Source organism: Hypanus sabinus, chromosome 3, assembly GCF_030144855.1.
Source record: "Hypanus sabinus isolate sHypSab1 chromosome 3, sHypSab1.hap1, whole genome shotgun sequence".
NCBI lineage: Eukaryota > Metazoa > Chordata > Chondrichthyes > Myliobatiformes > Dasyatidae > Hypanus > Hypanus sabinus.
The window spans coordinates 141,557,040-141,576,697 of record NC_082708.1 but is presented as its reverse complement, the minus strand read 5'-3'; the positions used below and the strand labels follow the sequence as shown (position 1 = coordinate 141,576,697).

The 19,658-nt window shown below is 42.2% G+C and overlaps 1 protein-coding gene across 1 annotated transcript in view; it reads left to right on the top strand.

The window, feature by feature from the left end:
* Window positions 1-19,658, top strand: part of man2b2 (mannosidase, alpha, class 2B, member 2) — a 146,929-nt gene that overhangs the window by 10,414 nt on the left and 116,857 nt on the right. Inside the window, exons 3-7 of the mRNA XM_059965249.1 lie at window positions 49-154; window positions 9,691-9,863; window positions 11,137-11,252; window positions 16,182-16,359; window positions 18,226-18,424. Of these exons, the coding sequence (XP_059821232.1) occupies window positions 49-154; window positions 9,691-9,863; window positions 11,137-11,252; window positions 16,182-16,359; window positions 18,226-18,424 (772 nt within the window). The remainder of the gene's footprint in view (window positions 1-48; window positions 155-9,690; window positions 9,864-11,136; window positions 11,253-16,181; window positions 16,360-18,225; window positions 18,425-19,658) is intronic.

Below are 19,658 nucleotides of genomic sequence, written 5' to 3'. Positions count from 1 at the left end.
TATTCAGCCCTGCTTGAAGTATGAAGTTCTACTGCTTATTAATTTCAGGTGCATCAGTTGCTGGAGGAGGGGCAGTTAGAGTTTATCATCGGAGGACAAGTAATGCATGATGAAGCAGTAACAGAACTCAGTTCCCAGATCTTGCAACTCACAGGTGGGGAACTGTCCTTTCCAAATCTGGTCTTAAATGACTACTTTTACACGACGTAACCTCCAGAACATATGATGTAATATGTCTGAATACACTATTATTCTTTTTCTGTTTTCAAAAGCTGAATATCATCTCTAAAATATGCTAGCACATAACCCTACTCCAAAGGCTTTTGATTTTCCCTCAGTACCTATATTGACATTTGAAGTGATATGCAGACATTTATGACAGTCCTATGAATTAAGTGCATTTTCCACTTGCATTTCCACCACCTATAGACTTCCTCATGTTTATGATATAGAATCTATATTATAAAGAGCTGATTGTGGCCTTCAGGAAAGGTAAGATGAGGGAACATGAACCAATCCTCACAGAGGGATCAGAGGTGGAGAGAGTGAGCAATTTCAAGCTCCCGGGTGTCAATATCTCTGAGGACTTAACCTGGACGCAGCATATTGATGCAGCTATAAAAATAAGACAGTGACTATATTTCATTCTGAGTTTGAGGCGATTTGGTTTGTCAAATAAAACTCTCAGAAACCTGTACAAATGGAGAGCATTCTGAATGGCTGCATCACAGTCTGGTATGGTGAGGGAGGGGCCACTGCTCAAGATCAGTCAGTTGCAGAAACTGAGTCGGCTCCACCATCTGTAGTATCCAAGATATCTTCAAGGAGAGGTGCCTTAGGAAGGCAGCGGCCATCATTAAGGATGCCCACCATCGAGGACATGCCCTGTTCTCGTTGTTACCTTCGGGAAGGTAGTAAGAAGCCTGACGGCACACACTCAGTGAATCAGGGACAGCTTCTTCCCCTCTGCCATCCGATTTCAGAATAGACATTGCACCCATGAACACTACTATTTTTTTAATTTTTCTCTTTTTGCACTACTTATTTTAACTTAACTAGTTAATAGACTTAATGTAACTCAGATTTTTGTCTCTATATCTATTTATCATGTATTTTATTGTACTGCTGCCATAAGGTTAATGAATTTATATGCCGGAGACATTAAGCGAGATTCTGATTCTGATGTAGATGAATGAGAATCATTGCCGCCCCATAGAACACTGTTTTTCTGCTCGGTCTTTTCCTTATTATTGAACCCTGCCTTCATGGAGGGGTTTGGTTCTGATGATGTACGAGCTACAGAAGCTGCAGGAAGCCAAACTTTCTCTGTACAGAAGCTGTGTATTTGGCCTATGACTTCAGGTATCTTCAGACTCTGTGGGAAGGTGGGACAGCTCCATATCCCTGATGACTATACTTGCAACGTCCTTGTGGGAAGGTTTGCCAGTGATTGGCAGGGTGGGGGATGGTTTAATTTTGAGTTGCAGGAGGATGGGAGCCAGAGTGCCAGAGCATGTAGTGGAGTGGTTGTGGGAAAAGATACCAGCATGCCAAGTCAGAAATTGAAAGGAATGGGCACGGTGGGTGTTCTGAGTTGTGTATATTTCAATACAAGGAGTATTGTCGGAAAATTAGAAGAGCGTAGGGCATAGATCAGTGGGTGGAATTATGATATTGTAGCCATTGGTGAGACTTGGTTGCAGGAGGGGCAGGACTGGCAGCTCAATGTTCTGAGCTATCTCTGTTTTAGACATGATAGAGCTAAAGAGATTAAATGCTACCCTCCCCGGGTGACATTACCCGCCTGGGAAAATGTCCTGGCAGTGCTCAGAAAGGACGGACCACAGCACTCGTTTAGTGAGGCTTTATGGGTAGAACTAAAGAATAAGAAAGGTATGACCATGTTAATGGGATTATGTTATAACACATCCATCAGTCTGCGGAATTTAGAGGAGAAAATTTGTAGAAAAATTACAGACTTGCAAAAAGTATAAGGTTGTTATAAGTGGTGATTTTAACTTACCACAGATCGATTGGGACTCCCATATTGTAAAAGGGCTGAATGAGAAAAAGTTTGTCAAATGTGTTCAGGAAAGTTTTCTTCATCAATACATTGTTGTCCCTACTGGAGAGAGTGTGATACTGGATCTCCTATTGGGGAATGTAACAGGGCAGAAGTTTGTCTGAGGGTACACTTTGAATTCAATAGTCACAATGACATTAGTTTCAATATAATTATAGAGAAAGATAGTTCTGGTCCTCGGATTGAGATTGTAAATTGGAGAAAGGCCAATTGTGATGTACTCGGAAAGGATCTGGCCAATGTGGGTTGGGACAGCCTGTTTTCAGGCAAAAGTGTGCTTGGTAAGTTGGCGTTCAAATGTGAAATTCTGGGAGTACAGAGTTTGTATATCTGTCAGATTATAAGGCAAGGAAACCTTGGTTTTTAGAAATATTGAGACTCTGGTTAAGAAGAAGAAAGAAGTATACTGCAGGTACAGACAGGAAGGAACAATAAGGTACATGGGGAAATGTAAGAGAACACTTAAAGAAATTGGGAGGGCTAAGAGAAGGCATGAGTTTGTTTGAGCTGACAAAGTGAAGGAGAATCCCCAAGGCTTCTCTAGATATATTAAGAGCAAAAAGATTGCAAAGGACAAGGTTAGTCCTCTTGAAATCAAATCAAATCAAGTTTACTTATCATTCAAACTATACATAGATACAGCTGAATGAGACAGTGTTCCTCTGGGGCCAAGGTGCAAAATGTTCAAAATAGCAAGCAAATATTCAAAAATAGCGAGTAACATACAGGTGTCCCCCGTTTTTGGAACGTTTGCTCTACCACACCTCGCTGTTACGAAAGACCTACATTAGTTACCTGTGTTCGCTAACAGAAGGTGTTTTCACTGTAAGAAAAAAAGGCAGCGTGCGCCCCGAGCAGCCAAGCTCCTCCCCCAGAATTGCATTTTAGCCGGCATTGCTTAAACACGTGCCTGTGAGCATCTGTGCTTTATGTCGGTTTATCTTGTGAATCCGTTAGCAAGATGAGTTCTAAGGTATCAGAAAAGCCTAAAAGAGCGTGTAAGGGTGTTACATTTAGCGTAAAACTAGACATAATTAAGCATTTTGATCATAGTGAACGGTAAGGATGTAGTGAGTTTGGCTAAGGGCTTGTGGAAGTTGACGAAGATGATGTTGAAGAGGTTTTGGCATCCCATGACCAAGAACTGACAGATGAAGAGCTGATGAAGCGGAAAGGATAACAATTGAAACCGAACACAGTAGCGAACGGCCCGAAAGTGAAGTCGTCCAGGAACTGAATGTGAAGCAATTGCGTGAGATTTTCGCTGCGATTGACAAAGCTGCAATGATTGCAGAAAAGTACGACTTTAATTTTGAAAGGCTACATAGGTTTAGGACATATTTGCAGGATGGTTTGAGTGCTTACAAAGAACTGTATGATAGAAAAATGCGTGAGGCTAAGCAGTCAAGCATACTGTCGTTTTTCAAGCCTTCCACATCAGCCACAGCAGACGACGAACCTTGACCTTCAACATCGAGGCAGGCAGACACAGAAGAAGGTGACCTGCCTGCCCTGATGGAAACAGATGACGATGAGATGACACCCCAGTCTCCCATCACCCCAACCTCCGACAACTCAGCCTAACACACCATCATCAGTGTGCTCACTGTCTTCCCAATTCCAGTAAGTGAAACTATGCTGTACGTACATTATCTCTACTTTATATAGGCTGTGTACTTTTGTGTGTTATTTGGTATGATTTGGCAGCTTCACAGCTTAAAGGTTACTGGAGAGTGCTTCTGCTGAGAGCGCTTGCGCTGAGTGTTATTACTGTTGTTTTAGGTTTTATGTGTTATTTGGTTTGATTTGGTAGGTTATTTTTTGGGTCTGCGAACGCTCACAAATTTTTCCCATATAAATAAATGTTAATTGCTTCTTCACTTTATGACAGTCCGGCTTACGAACCGTTTCATAGGAACACTCTACCTTCGAATAGCGGAGGAAACCTGAAATTAAAAATATTGAGCAAAGAAGCAGATTCATTGAAAAAAATCATATACTGTATAGTCCAAGACCCTGAGCGACAATGTCCTGCGATTGATATTGCAGTCTCCCAGAGCGTACAGATGCACGTAATCCAGCCTGTCATTCCACTGCTCGGACACGGGAGGGCAGCACTGATGGACAAGGCCAGGGCCCAGCTGAGCTCAACCAAATCAGAGAGAATTCTGATTCTCTCTGCTCTGCAGCAGCAGGCAAGACCAAGGCTTGAGGCCTAGTTCTCGCTACAACTGAGGCCACACAGTTCCCATGTCCACTTTCCCTCCACCAGGCAAGGGTACCGGGTCTGCGGCACCTTACATTATCACTGCCCAACAGACGATAGATCACAAGTGAAATGTCTGAGACAATCTCCCATGGTTATACTGCACCAATTCCAATCCTTCCGAGTGGGCAGCAACACAGTCTGCAGCCAGGTCAGCTCCTCTGACACATCGGCAGGCTGCTCCGATATCCTTCAACATCTCAGCCAGCTCTGCCGCCAACAACGGTTTGGCTACCTCAATCAACGAGCAGATCACTGATGGAGTAGCCCTGTAGTAGCTGATTTTCTTGGATAAGAGTTGTCTTTGGTTAATAAAAAAATAAATTTTACAAAGAGAAAAGCACCTTTGGTTGACCCTTGAGAGGCTGCTATGTTCTTACTGGAAGGTCAAAGTGGTCATTTCTACATGGAGTTGTAAGAGATAGGGGAGATCTGGAATGGATTTTTTGCATCTGTATTTACTCACAAGACAAACACAAAGTTTATAGAAATGAGGCAAAACAGCAGTAAGGTCATGGACTGTATACAGATTACAGAGGAGAAAGTATTTGCTGTCCTAAGGCTAATTTAGGGTGGATAAATCCCCAGGGCCTAAAAAGATGTTCCCCTGGACATCGTAGAAGGCTATTGTAGAATTTGCAGGGGCCCTAGCGGAGATATTTAAAGCATCCTTAGCAACGGGTGAGGTGGCAGAGGATTGGAGAGTAACTAATGTTATGTTGTTCAAGAAAGACTCTTAATATAAGTTGGAAAATTATAGGGAGGCTAATGAGCTTGACGTCAGTAGTGGGAAAGTTACTGGAAGTTATTCAAAGGGACTGGCTATATAAGTGTTTGGATAGATGGACTGATTAGGAATAGTCAGCATGGCTTTGTGTGTGGTAGGTCGTATCTAATCAATCTTACAGAATCTAGTGAGAGAGTTACCAGGAGAGTTGATGACACCAAACCAGTGGCTGTTGTCTACATGGACTTTATCAAGGCTTTTGACGAGATCCCACATAGGAGGTTGGTAAAGAAGGTTCAGTCACTTGAAATTCAGGATGAAGTAGTAATTTGGATTAGATGTAGGTTTCATGGGAGTAGTCACACATCGATACTTTATTGATCCCAAAGGAAATTACAGTGTCACAGGCACAGATATACAAATATTAGAAGAGAAGTAAGAAGAATAAAAAATACATTACCTCAAACATCTAACAGGAGGAGATCATCACTTCTCCAGCTATAGGTTGACTCATTATGGAGCCTAACAGCCAAGGGTAACAATGATCTCATATAATGCTCTTTGAGCAGTGCAGTTGTCTTAATCTTTTACTAAAGGTGTTCCTCTGTTCAGTTAAGGTGGCACATAGAAGGTGAGAAATGAGTCAGCAATGCCAGGATTTTCTGTAGGGTCCTTTGTTCTACCACAGCCTCCAGTGTGTCCAGTTTGACTTCTATAACAGAGCCAGCCTTTCCAATCAGTTTATTGAGCCTGTTGGTATCACCTGTGTTGATGCCATTGCCCCAACACACCACCGCAAAGAAGATCGTACTGGTGACAACAGACTGGAGAACATGTGAAGGAGAGGCCTGCATACTCCAAAGGACCTCAGTTTCCTCAGACTCCAAAGGACCTCAGTTTCCTCAGGAAGTCGCGACGACTCTGGCCCTTCTTGTACACACCGTCTGTGTTGGTGCTCCACTCATCTGGCATCCAGTTGCATGCCCAAGAACTTGTAGGTCCTCACTACATCCACATCCTCACCATCAATAGTAACAGGGAGCAGTGCAGGCTTAGTCTTCCTGAAGTCCATCACCATCTCCTTTGTCTGACTGATGTTGAGCTGCAGATGATTCAGCTTGCACCATTCGACAAAGTCATCTACCAGGGTCCTGTACTCATCCTCCCATCCTCCCTTTGTACACCCAACTATTGCTGAGTCATCAGAGAATTTCTGCAGATGTCATGACTCAGTGTTGTATCTGAAGTCTGAGGTAAACATGGTAAGCAGAAGGGGAGCCAACATAGTCCCCTGTGGGGCCCCAATGTTGCTTGTAGCCATGTCTGACACACAGCTCTGAAGCTGCACAAACTGTGATCTGCCAGTCAGGTTGTCCGTTAACCAGGATACAATGAAAGTGCCAATCTGTATTGAGAAGAGCTTCTCCCCCAGCAATGAGGACTGTATGGTATTGAAAACACTTGAGAAATCAAAAAAACATGATCCTCACCGTGCTGCCCTGCTTACCCATATGATGCACCATCAATAACTCACACTGAGACGTAGGCGAGATATCGGCTTTTATTGACTGGAAGAAGGAACCAGGAGTGAGTGTCCATCATACTGTGTCCTGGAGACTGAGGCCGAGCGTCAGGCCTCAATTGCCTTTATACAGGGGCCTGTGGGAGGAGCCACAGGAGCAGTCAGCAGGGGGCGTGTCCAGACAGGCACATAGTTCACCACACCATATGAGAGTAGGCTCTGTTCAGCAGATAGAGGACAGCTTCGTTGACTTCTGGTGGGCAAACTGCAGGGCATGAGGGCTGATCTGACCACAGGTCGGAGGTGAGATGAGACCAACCTCTCTGGGGTCTTCATGATGTGTGAGGTCAGGGCCACTGGATGGTCGTCATTCAAGACTTTTGGTTGCTCTGCTTGGGTTGAGACTCGGATTGAAAATAGCCTGGAGAATTCTGTATAACTGCTCAGTATATTCCCTCAGCAACTTGGGGTTCACCCCATCCGGTCCCAGTGCTTTGCCATGCCTGAGTTTCCCCAGGGCCCTTTTCAGCTGCTCAGTAGTGAAGGTGAGTCCATGATGACTTGGGAGTTGGTGGAAGATAGGGTGTGGGGGTGGGTGAAGATTGGGACAGTAGCAGTTGGTATGTGGAGGTATGGATGGTAGGTGCAGGGCAAAGAAGGAATGTAGACAGTAGTAGCCTGTGTTGTTCATCTACATCTTGAACTGGAGGGGGGAGGAGGAAGGAAGGGAGATGTTGATCCTGAGAGAGTATTGGGTGCCTCGGCACCTGGACTGTTGTGCTGAGGGTGTTTGAATGGGAGTGCAATTGTCAAACCTATTAAAGAATTGGTTTAACTCATTAGCCCATTCATGGCTGCATTCCGAGGCTCTGCAGCTAGTCTGATTGAAGCCAATGATGTTCTTCATGCTTCTCCATACCTCCCGTGTGCTACTCTGCCCAAGCTTGGTCTCCAGCTCTTTCCCGTATTCCTTTTTATCCACGTGCACCTCTCTGACTGGGTGCCTGTGACTGGTGGTGTTCCACAGGGATTGGTGTTCTGTCCATTGTTTTTCGTTATCTGTATCAATAATCTGGATGATAATATGCTTAACTGGATCAGCAAATTTGTAGTTGACAACAAGACAGGGAGAATATTAGACAGTATGGAAGGCTTTCAAAGTTTGCAGTGGGATCTGGACCAGTTAGAAAAATGGGCTGAAAAAAAGTGGATGAAATTTAATGCAGACAAGTGTGAGGTGTTACACTTTGGGAAAACAAGTCAGGCTAGAACTTACACAGTGAGTAATAGGGCACTGTGGAGTGTGTTAGAACAGAGGGATCTGGAACACAGATTCATAATTCCTTGAAAGTGTTGTCAGAAGTAGATAGTGTTGTAAAGAGAGCTTTTGGCACATTGGCCTTCATCAATCAAAGCATCGAGTACAGGAGCTGGGATGTAATGTTTAAGTTGTATAAGACATTGGTAGTGCCTAATTTGGAGTATTGTGTACATTTCTATTCACCTACATACAAGAAAGATACCAAAAAGATTGAAAGAGTACAGAGAAAATTTACAAGGATTGTGCCAGGACTTGGAGGACCTGAAGAAGAGAGAATGGTTGAGTGGGTTAGGACTTTATTCCCTAGAGTGTGGGAGAAAGAGGGGAGATTCAATTGGGGTTTACAAAATTATGAGGGGTGCAGATTGGGTAAATGCAAGGGGGCTGTTTTCACTGAGGTCAGGTGAGACCAAAGGACTTCAGAAAGGGTAAGACGAGGGCACACACACCAGTCCTCATTGAGGGATCAAAAGTGGAAAGGGTGAGCAATATCAAGTTCCTGGGTGTCAACATCTTTGAGGCCCAACATATTGATGCAGTTACAAAGAAGGCTTGACATCAACTATATTTCATTGGGAATTTGAGGAGATTTGGTACGCCACCAAAGACACTTGCAAGTGCCAACAGATGTGCCATAGAGAGTTTTCTAACTGTAATAGTATAGAGGCACTGCACAGGATCAAAATAAAACGCAGAAAGTTGTGGCTCACTCAACTCCATCATGGGTATTAGCTTCCCCAGCTAATATCCTCAAGAATCGATGCCTCAAAAAGGCAGCATCCATCATTAAGGACCCTCATCAACCAGAACATGCCCTTTTCTCATTGCTACCGTCAAGGAGGAAGTACTGAAGCCTGAACGCACAAACACAATGATTCAGGAATGGCTTCTTCCACTGCAAACAATGAAGACCCCAGCTGTGATGACTGCTTGTACTACTCACGAGGTCAAAAGAGAACTGCCCTAGTGCAACGGCTTTTCTGCTTTAAAAACACTCTTATGCAGGTTTTCCTGTTATCATTGGATAAGATGGACATCTGCTACCAAATGAACAAGATCATCACAGGCACCTAATGTAGATAGTGGACGACCTTGATACAAACCACTTGACGATTGCGTCCTTCAAATCTTCATTTTCATTGGAACGTTCAAAATGATTGTCGATACCTTCAAATTACTCATAGTTCCTAACTGTTGTGAAATTATTCAATTGTCACCCTCAGCATTTTCTGGCATCTTCAAGCCTGAATGCTTGAACCTGTGGTGAGTAAAACAGTTCTCAATTAGCTTACTGCTGATTTCTTGCAGTATTTCTTATCAGTGATAAAATTCACTGCTTTTGATCTCAAGTACATGCAACTGATGCTATCTAAAAACTGTTTGGGCTAAGCACAGTATAGTGTCTAATGGCCACAAAAATGCACATGACTGACGTAGTTAGAAATCATTCATCAATGGTCTTCTATCCCAGTTAAGCAGCATAGTGTCTCAAATAAACAAAGGGAATCCCAGCTATTTCCTTGATTATGTTTTTTAAAAGTTGTCCCAAATAAGCAGCTGCCCTGATGAACAGATACCCTAATTAAGTAAAATTCACTGTATTATTGTTTTCCTAGTATTTAATAATATGACTAAATTTATTGAAACTGTATGGTTCTAGAGCCATGTTGGATTAGAGACATCACTGCCTATTTCTGTTGCATTAATATGTGCAGTTGTCATTACCTTTATGATTTTGAAGGAGTTCTGATGAAACTCTATATCTTTACAGAAGGGCATGGCTTCCTATACGAAACATTTGGAAAACGACCTCAGTTTTCGTGGCATGTGGACCCCTTTGGTGCCTCAGCCACCACACCCATAGTATTTGCTTTGGCTGGTTTTAATGCTCACCTCATCTCTCGCATTGACTATGATGAAAAGGACATGATGCAGAAAAAGAAGGTAAAGTAGAGGAAAGGAAAACCCTAGGGGCAATGCAATTTACAGACGTTATTCAAATCTTGACTCCTGCCTATCTCTATTCTGACCAGTTAGTCCTCAGTGTTCTAGTTTTGTGAGGTGAACATCTCAAAAGTTTCTCAATCTATAGTACTTTTAGTCACACAGCAGTTTTGGTTAACTAGAAGCTTATCCAAAGACATTGTGGCAAGAAATGCTGGCATCAAATTTTGAACTGTCAGAAATTTCTCCCTGTGTCTGAATGGTATGACATATTGGCTGTCAAGATCGGTAGCACTGGAAAGTGCATAAGATCATGACTAAATTTTGTGTCCAAGGAACTTGAGAAGTAAGAGCTGGCATAAGCTGTGTATTCCCTCAAGCCTGTTCATAATACAAAATCATGGCTGATTTTGTCTTAGCTTCAACTGCACTTTCCCAACTAATTTCTCTACAGTCCAAAAGTCCAGCTCAGCTTGAATAAACCTAGTGGCTCAACATACAAAGCACTTGGGATGGAAGATCTCAACAATCCCTGTCATATGGCTGAGAGAACTATGACCTCTAATTGTTTTACTTCAAACAGGAGAAACATCCTCTGAGCATCTATTGTACCTATCTCCCAAAACCTCATTTACCTCAGCAAAATTACCTGATCTAAGCTCAGATGTCCACCGTAACATGATCTCATCCCAGTTACCAATTCAGCGAGCCTTCTGTGCACTGAGTCCAAGGCAAGAGAATGCAACCATAAGAGGCCTGAGCTGTTTTCAGTATTCCAGAGGTATCATCATTGCTGTACACTGTAGACTGTTAACAGACAATTGGCTCAAAATTCACCTTGCTAGTTATGTTGAATATGCTGAGTAGAGGCATCAGCATTTTGTACGCTGCATCTGAAATTAATTCTGTTGAAGTTGATGGAATAAATTTCATATTGAAAGGCAGAACATAACATTAGTGTTTATTGCAATTTCTGGGCTAATTGCTGAGATTGTGTTGATTCTGTTAGTTGATTAATTTTAATGATGTTCTTGGAGGTTTTAATGGGGAAATTCCACACCTAAGTACCTTTGCCCTTTTCTAAAGCTCCTACAAGAGAACAATGATGAGTGGGTGAATAATTAATCAGACAGCCCTCTTTCTGTTGGATTTTAAGTCATGAGATGTTACTAAAGTGCATGCCATCTTAATAAAAATAAAGTATTCCTTATAGAATATTCTAATGAGCATTGCTGAATTACTTTTCTCTCATTGCTTTTCTCCTTCCATACAGAAACTTCAGTTTGTCTGGCAAGGTTCTCCCTCTTTGGCTGAGAAACAGGAGATCTTCACTCATACAATGGATCAATACAGTTACTGTGTTCCAGCTTCCCTGCCATTTTCCAACAGGTATTAGAGTAATTTTCACTATAACAACTAAAATGGCCAACTATTAGGTATTGTTTAATTAAATACTGCATTGCAGTATGAAATGAAATGTTTCTGTACATGCAAGCACGATGGAGCAATATTGATTTGACTTTTGCTATCCTTCATAGTGCTAATGGGGAAGCACTGAATAAATTCCACCCATGCACAGATATAATACTGAGGAAGCAACAACTAAGCTTTGTCTATCAGCAAAGTCAAAATATAGCAAAATCAGCAGTATACAACCTGAGACTTGTTTTCCTGCAGACAGCCATGAAACAAAGAAATACCATGGAACCCACTCAAAAGAAAATATCAAGCACCCAACACACAAAAAAATGAGCATATCTCGCAGAATTCACAACCAGTAATCGGTCATCATGGAATAGTACCACATTGGAACTCATCCATGCCAAACAAGGTGTCTATTTGCCTGCACTTGACCCATAACCCAACCTTCCAATCCATGGATCAATCTAAGTATCTTTTAAATATTGTACCTGCCTCAACCACTTGCTCTGGTAGCTTGCTCCATATACTCATCACTCTTTCTGTGAAGATGTTGCCCTTCAGGTCTCAGGTCTTCTTTAAATCTTTCCCAAGGTTGAAAGGTTCATTTTATTGTGAAAGTGTGCATGTGCAATACAATGTGCAATAAAAGGCCATGGATGTTGATGAAAGAAAATATAACCCTTTCTCCCCCCCCCCCCGGGACAAAAAAGAAAAGGAACAAAACTTGCAGACCCCAAAAATCCCCCCTCCCTGCAGCAAACAAAAAGCACAATAACAGTCCCTGACTTTGTCACTCACAGAAAAGTACAGCGACAGTAGTACCAAACCCTCAACCTCCGCTCTTACACACAAAAGATAAACAGATCACCCACTCACCAATCAGACACAAGAAAGAAAACGCCAAAAAAATGAAGGAAACTGATATAAAGTACAGTCGGCCCTCCTTATCTGCGAGGGATTGGTTCCGGGACCCCTTGTGGATACCAAAATTCGTGGATGCTCAAGTCCCTTATTTAACCTGTCTCAGTGCGGGGGACATTAGGACCCGGCGGCAGAGATCTGAATCCGCAGTGTTTCTGTTCATGAAAGTAATCACGATCGCGATTGAAAATACAGGAGAAATAATAAAGCGATTAGAAAGAGCCTTCAGTCATTGGAAAAGCGTTAGGCTACGTCGGTCAACAGTTGGGACAATTTTAAAAGATAAAGTGAGAAAGGCCCTGCCCCAACGAAAGCTACAATTATTACTAAACAACGCAGTGGTTTAATTATTGGGTTTTGGGTTTTTGATCCTCCACATCAACCCAGCATGGTGAAGAGCACACTCAGGAGTAGCCTGTCACTAGATTGAATAAGGAAACTGCCGTTCCCAAGCCCGCCGCTGAAACATACGTTCTTAAGTGTTATATGCATAGAAAGGTAAAATATATACTATATACTAAGACAAATGTTTGACTAACTGACGCTAAATAATACCGGATGTACCTGTTCCGACTTACTTAGTAAGAGAACTTCCAATTTTTTTCGATCCCGATCCACGATAACCCACACACATCCGCCCGTATACTTTAAATCATCTCTAGATTACTTATAATACCTAATACAATGTAAATGCTATGTAAAATAGTTGTTGTACTGCATCGTTTAGGGAATAATGACAAGAAAAAAAAGTCTGTACAAGCTCGAACAACAAATGCTGGAAGAGCACTTCCGGGTTTTCATGATTCGTGGTTGTTTGAATTTGCGGATGCAGAATTTGCGAATAAGGAGGGCCGACAGTATTGCTTCCTTTTATGAAGAAGGCTATAAAAATATTAAAGAGGGGACTTCATCAGATTGGTAAGCGGGTAAAGAATTGGCAAATTACTTTCAATTGGGATAAGTGAGAATTGTTGTACTTTGGGAAGTCAAACCAAGGTAGGACTTACACAGTGAATGGTTGGGCCCTGGGGAGTTTTTTGGAACAGAAGTACAAAGGCTGGCGGCAATCATCACGAAAGGTTGTTTGTTGGTGAGGCTGCATGAGATATAAAAGAAGTTTGAGGCCTTTTGGAACTTTTCAGCGGGTTGAATTCATCGTGACCTTTTAGGCACTTGGCAGGAGCCAATAAAAAGAAGCAAGATATAAGCAGAATGGCCATTATTGGAGTGGGCCAGTGTTAGAATGGTCAGGCTTTGGCCCAACAGGCATGGGCGAGAACGGGTGCAGGCTAGAAATTAATCTTGAGACTTAAGTGTAGGCAAAATGGTAAATCAAGCAGTGGAACGCTCCTTCTGTAAGAAGTGGTATTTTTATCCTCCCTGATGACTATATCTGCAGGAAGTGCACTCAGCTTCAGCTCCTGGGTGACAAGGTCAGGGAACAAGATGTGGAGCTGGATGTAGTGAGGTTCATCCAGGAGACTGAAAACCTCATGAAACCTTTATTGAGGTGGTCACACACAGAGTGCAGGCTTCAGAATGTAGATGGGTGACCACCAGGAGAAGTAAGAGGAGTAAGCAGTCATTGTAAGGTTCTTCTGTGGCTATTTTCCCTCAGCAACATGTATATCCCTTTGTATATTTCTGCACAACAGCAGCAGTCAGGCCAGTGGTACTGTAGTCAGCTCTGAAGCTCGGCAGAGAAGGGTAAAGTGTTGAAATTCTTGTAGGAAATAATAGGCAGGATAGACAAAGGAGAGTCAGTAGAGGTTGTTTACCTAGATTTTCAGAGGGCCTTTGACAAGCTGCTTCACATGAGGCTGCTTTACAAGATAAGAGCCCTTGGTATACAGGAAAGATACTAGTGTGGATAGGTTGGAGGAGGCAAAGACTGTGAATAAAAGGGGTCTTTTCTGGTTAGCTGTTGGTGACTAGTAGCGTTCTGCAGGGATTGGTGTTGGGACCGCTTCTTTTCATGTTATATATAAACAATCTGGATGACAGAATTGATGGCTTTGTGGCCAAGTTTGCAGATGATGCAAAGATGGGTGGAGAGGCAGATAGTGTTGAAGAAACAAGAAGTCTTCAGACTCAGATTGGGAGAATAGGCACAGAAATGGGAGATTGAATATAGTGTAGGGAAGTGTATTGTCATGCACTTTGTTAGAAGGAATAAAGGTGTAGACTATTTTCTAAATGGAGAAAATTGAAAAACCTGAGGTGCAGAGGAACTTGGGAGTACTTGTGCAGGATTCCTTAAAGGTTAACTTGCATGTTAAGTTGGTGGTAAAAAAGGCAAATATAATGGTAGCATTTTGAGAGGGCTAGAATAAAAGAACAAGGATGTGATGCTGAGGCTTTATCAGGCATTGCTCAGAATGCCCTTGGAGTATTGGAGCTTTGGTCCAAGAAGGATGTTCTGGCATTGGAGAGGGTCCAGAGGAGATTCATGAGAATGATTCTGGGAATGAAAGGGTTAATGGTTGAGCAATTCATGGCTCTAGGCCTGTAGCCACTGGAGTTCAGAAGAATGAAGGGGGTATCTAATTGAAACCCGTTGAAGGTCTGAGATTGAGTGGATGAGTAGGACCTGAGTGCACAGCCTCAGAAAAGAGGGGCATCCATTTAAAACAGAAATGAGGACATTCTTTTGCCAGGGGGTGGCAAATCTGTGGAATTCATTGTCACTGACAGTTTTGGAGGCCAAGTCACAGAAGTTGATAGGTTCTTAATCAGTCAGGGCATCAAAGGTTATAGGAGGAAAGCAGGAGAACGGAGTTGAGAGGGATAATGAACCACCACGATGGAACGGCAAAGCAGATCTGATGGACCGAGTGGCCTAATTCTGCTCCTGTGTCTTATCATCTCATGGAGGGAATATGTATCTAGTGTGTTGAAAGCAGCATTATAGGTAGACAGATGATGAAGAAAACATTCGTCACACGGGCCTTCATTAATCGGCATTAAGAGTAGAAGTTTGAACATCAAGTTCTATTTGTGCAAGATTTTGGTGAAATTACTTTTAAACTATGGTATACAGTTTTGTTTGTTCTGTTGGAGAAAATACATCATTAAACTGGTAAGAGTATAGAGAAAATTTGCGAGGTTGCTTCCTGGCCTAGATATACAATCATGGAGAGTATAAATAGGATAAACACACACTTAGTCTTTTTCCTATGAAAAGGGAACATGGAACTAGAGGGGACAGGTTTAACGTGAGAGTTGAAAGATTTAATAGGGACCTGAGGAGAAAATTCTTTATTCAGAGGGTGATGGGTATATGGAATGGCAAATCATAAACACAAGAAAGTCTGCAGATGTGGAATGAGTCTGCCAGAGGGCGTGGTAGAGGCAGGTACAGTAACAGCATTTAAAGATGTTTTGAGATGTATGTGGGTAGGGTGGGCCAAACACAGGAATATATGGTGGGCAGCATGATTAGCATGGACTAGATGGGCTGAAGGGCCTATGTCCCTGCTGTCACAGGTCAGTTGACTTGGGGCTCCTGCTGTCCCACGATCTAAATTTAGGTTCAGGGGTGACAGCCCCTTTGCTATTGCAGCCCCTAGACTGTGGAATGGCATTCCCCTCCCTATCAGAACTGTCCCCTCCATTGACTCCTTTAAGCCCAGACTCAAAACTTACCTTTATTTACTAGCATTTGTATCTTCCTGATGTGGCTGATTTTGGCTTGTGCCTAGGCTCATTTGTTGTTCATTTTGTGCCTAAAAGCTGAGTACTCGCCTTGTTGTTTATATCTGTGTTTCCTGTATTTGTGATTTTAGCTACCTATTATGGTTTGTACACCACTTTGGTCAACATGGGTTGTTTTTAAATATGCTTTCTGAATAAATTTGACTTGACTTTGTACCCACTGGTTAGGTGGTAAAATATCACTTTGTAATACAGAAGGAAAAATGTTACTGCTGATCGGTTTGCCATGAAGGATTATGTAACTTTGTTGATGTGGTTTAGATCTGGCTTTTATTGGAATGGAATTGCAGTGTTTCCTGACCCTCCTAAAGATGGAATTTACCCTAATATGAGTCTCCCAGTGACCGCTCAGACAATTCACGCCTATGCAGAGACCATGGTAGCAAACATAAAGGAGAGGGCAGCCTGGTTCAGATCCAATCACGTTCTGTGGCCGTGGGTAAGTACTGAAGTGTATAAACAAGATGATTGTTTCAAAATCCTGAACGATTTGTGTATACTTGACATGTAGTTATGTGCTTTGTGACTTATTTAGAGAGCTGATACTTAAATAACGTACACGTAAAAGTAAATAAATTCTAATAAGTGGGAGATTGAGTTCATTTCTTGTAATTTATAGGTGAACAAGTCAGTTTTGTTGATATTTAATTACCTTTAGGATTGAAGGATGGTCAGAGGCCAGTAATTATTGCCCATCCTGTAGTGGTACTTGAGAAGGTGGCAGTAAGCCGCCATCTTGAAGCACTGCATTCTGGCGAAGGCACCACAGTGATGCTTTTCGGAAGAGTGTTCTGGGATTTGAAACCAGCCACGGTTACAGGATGGACTATGTTGCTAAGTCAAGATGCAGTGTGGCTTGGAGGAGAACCTGCAGATGCTGCTGTGGCCCAGCATTTGCTGCCCTCGGGTGGAGGTTGGGGAAGAGATGTCAGCGTTGAGTAACATCAATACATTTGATAAATGCTGTCTATTGCAGCCACTTTGTGTAGGTGATGGAGGAAACGAATGTTCAGAGTGTTCGATGGGGTTGCCAACCAAATGGGTTACTTTGTCCTGCTTGGTGTTAAGTTTCTTTTGACTTGTTGGCACTGCAGTTCCTTCCACAGATCTGGTTAGAGTGCCTTGCAGATGGTAGAAAGGCCAGGAAGGTGCCAGGAAGCAAGAAGTTCACGGATGGTTACCCAGTGTCTGATCTGCCCTGTATATGTGTGGCTGGCTGGTTGGGTTACCCCCAAGATATCCCTGGTGGGCACTCAGCATTGGTAATGCCATTGATAGGATGGGTGAATCCACTTTTCACTTCGTCAGCACATGCTTGATTGATGTCCTCGTCTGACATTTGCTGAGGAGTTCTGAAATTAATTTAAAATGATGCAATTATCAGTCAACCTCCCCTTATGATGTAAGGAAGGTCACTGATGAAGTAGCTGACTAAGTATAATTCGTTCCTTTTCTATCTAATTCTCATTTCTGTTGACTGGTTTCTACCTTTTTGCTTCAGTGTCAAACAGTCAGTCGTGCATGAAGGTTCTGTTGACATCAGGTTTGAATCACTGAATTGTTAAAATAATGTCTGACAAAACCTGATAAGTTGTTACTTCCTCTTCTAAATGTCAGAAAACTGAAAGAATCTGATTTGGTTCCTTTCATTTCCTTTACATCTCCAGCGTCAGCTCTTTTCCATTGGCCTGGTTGGAACCTTTAGCTCAAGTCTTGTGGTGGCACATTGGTGTTTCTGCTTGGATTGAACTCAATTTCCATCTATCTATTTATCCTATCTTTTCCAAAAGCAACCAAAAAATTTCCACATCTGGTTGTCTCTCTTTTTAAGTCCCCAAAACTTAACATTACTTCTTTGTAATCCTGTCGGGTTTCAGTCATCTCATGACCTGTCTTTGCCATCTGGCTTGCTGTGTCCTCGTGCATCAAATTCAAAGTCATTATTCTCACCCACTAATTCATCCATACTCCTATCTTAATAATGTGTCCTTTTAGCTTACCAGCGCTAGCTTATACGATTTTTTTTCACCATCGGCAGCTGTTCCTTTGACACGATGGACTCCACTACCCCTCCCATCCTTTCAAAACTCTATTCTCCCTTGCACAGTTTTTCAGTAAGCTTTCTCCTTGTCTTTGCATAAACTCTACATCTGCATTAATTTATCACTGTCGCAATCTTACTTGTTCATTAAGCTGTAAAGATTTCCCTGTTCAGGAGTACAAGTTACTGATTCATGAAACAATATATTAGCAGTTTGTGCGAAACTGCTTCTTTTATCTTTGCCTCCTATCGTTTTGCTCACAGGGCTGTGACAAGCAGTTTTTCAATGCCTCTGTACAGTTTGAGAACATGGATCCATTAATGGATTATGTCAACCAACATGGAGATAAATTTGGAGTCACAGTGCAATATGCAACATTGAGTGAATATTTTCAAGCAATTCACAATGCAAACCTGACTTGGGACATCCGAAAGAGTCAGGATTTTCTCCCTTACTCCTCAGGTACTCATTTTGGAGGAAACAATTTATATTCATGTGAAAACACTTGTTACTGTGCTGAATTAAGTAAAATATCAAATGTATCAATGATCTAATGAAGTAATCTCAGCAGTTTGTTGTGGTGATGCCTTAAGCCTTGTGTTGCTTCTTTCTTTCATTGGGGTTTGCTCTCGGAACAATCAATCTTTGATTCACAGTGTTATACAGCAAGAAAAAGACTCTTCAGCCCATATGGCCCATATTGACCAGGATGCCCCATCCAAGCTAGTCCCATTTGCCAGCATTTGGCTCATAACTGATGCACCATCAATAACTCTCTGAGACGTGAGGCGAGATATCGGCTTTTATTGACTGGAAGAAAGAACAAGCAGCAATTGACCACCATGCTACATCCTGGAGACTGAGAGGCAGGGCTCAGGCCCCAATCACCTTTATACCGGTGTCTGTGGGAGGAGCCACGGTCAGTGGGAGGGGCCACAGGAGCAGTCAGCGGGGAGGGTGTGTCCAGACAGGTATATATAGTTCACCACAGTAACTTTTGAAACTTTTCCAATGCTTGCACAATGATCCCTTAAACAATATCTGGGTCAATGTGAGATGGCAATATTGATTGGGTTAATTTGCGGTATTCCACAGCATCCCATAGAAAAGGCACCATCTGTGAGTTGCCAAAGTCATATTTTAATCTAAAGTTAGTGTGCAAAAATATTGCTCTTAATTAAGTTCAGTCATTTAAAATATATTCCAATGCTAAGGAAATCTTGAGAAGTGTTACTCTTTTCATCTAATACTAATAAAAATTTAAGAATGAGATAGAATCAGGAATAGATCATAGCGCCGAAGCCCGATCGATCACTTGGTAAGATGGCAGCTTACTGTTTTCTTGCTACATCCTCAGATCCTCTGTTTTCCTTTGTTTTGAAGAGCCCATATGTTTTTTTTTGTTCTAAGTAACTGAGTCCTTCACTGGTAAAAAAAATCTAAAGAATTGCAATTCCCTGAATAAAGAAATTTATTTTCATCACCGTCCTAAATGTCTATCTTCTTCAGTTCATCTGGTGAAAATAGCCTTTCAGCCTGTCATTCCCTCAAGTCAAGTCAAGTCACTTTTATTGTCATTTCAACCATAACTGCTGGTACAGTACAAATGAGACAACGTTTTTCAGGACTATGGTGTTACATGACACAGTACAAAAAACTAGACTGAACTATGTTAAAAAAAAAACACAGAGGAAGC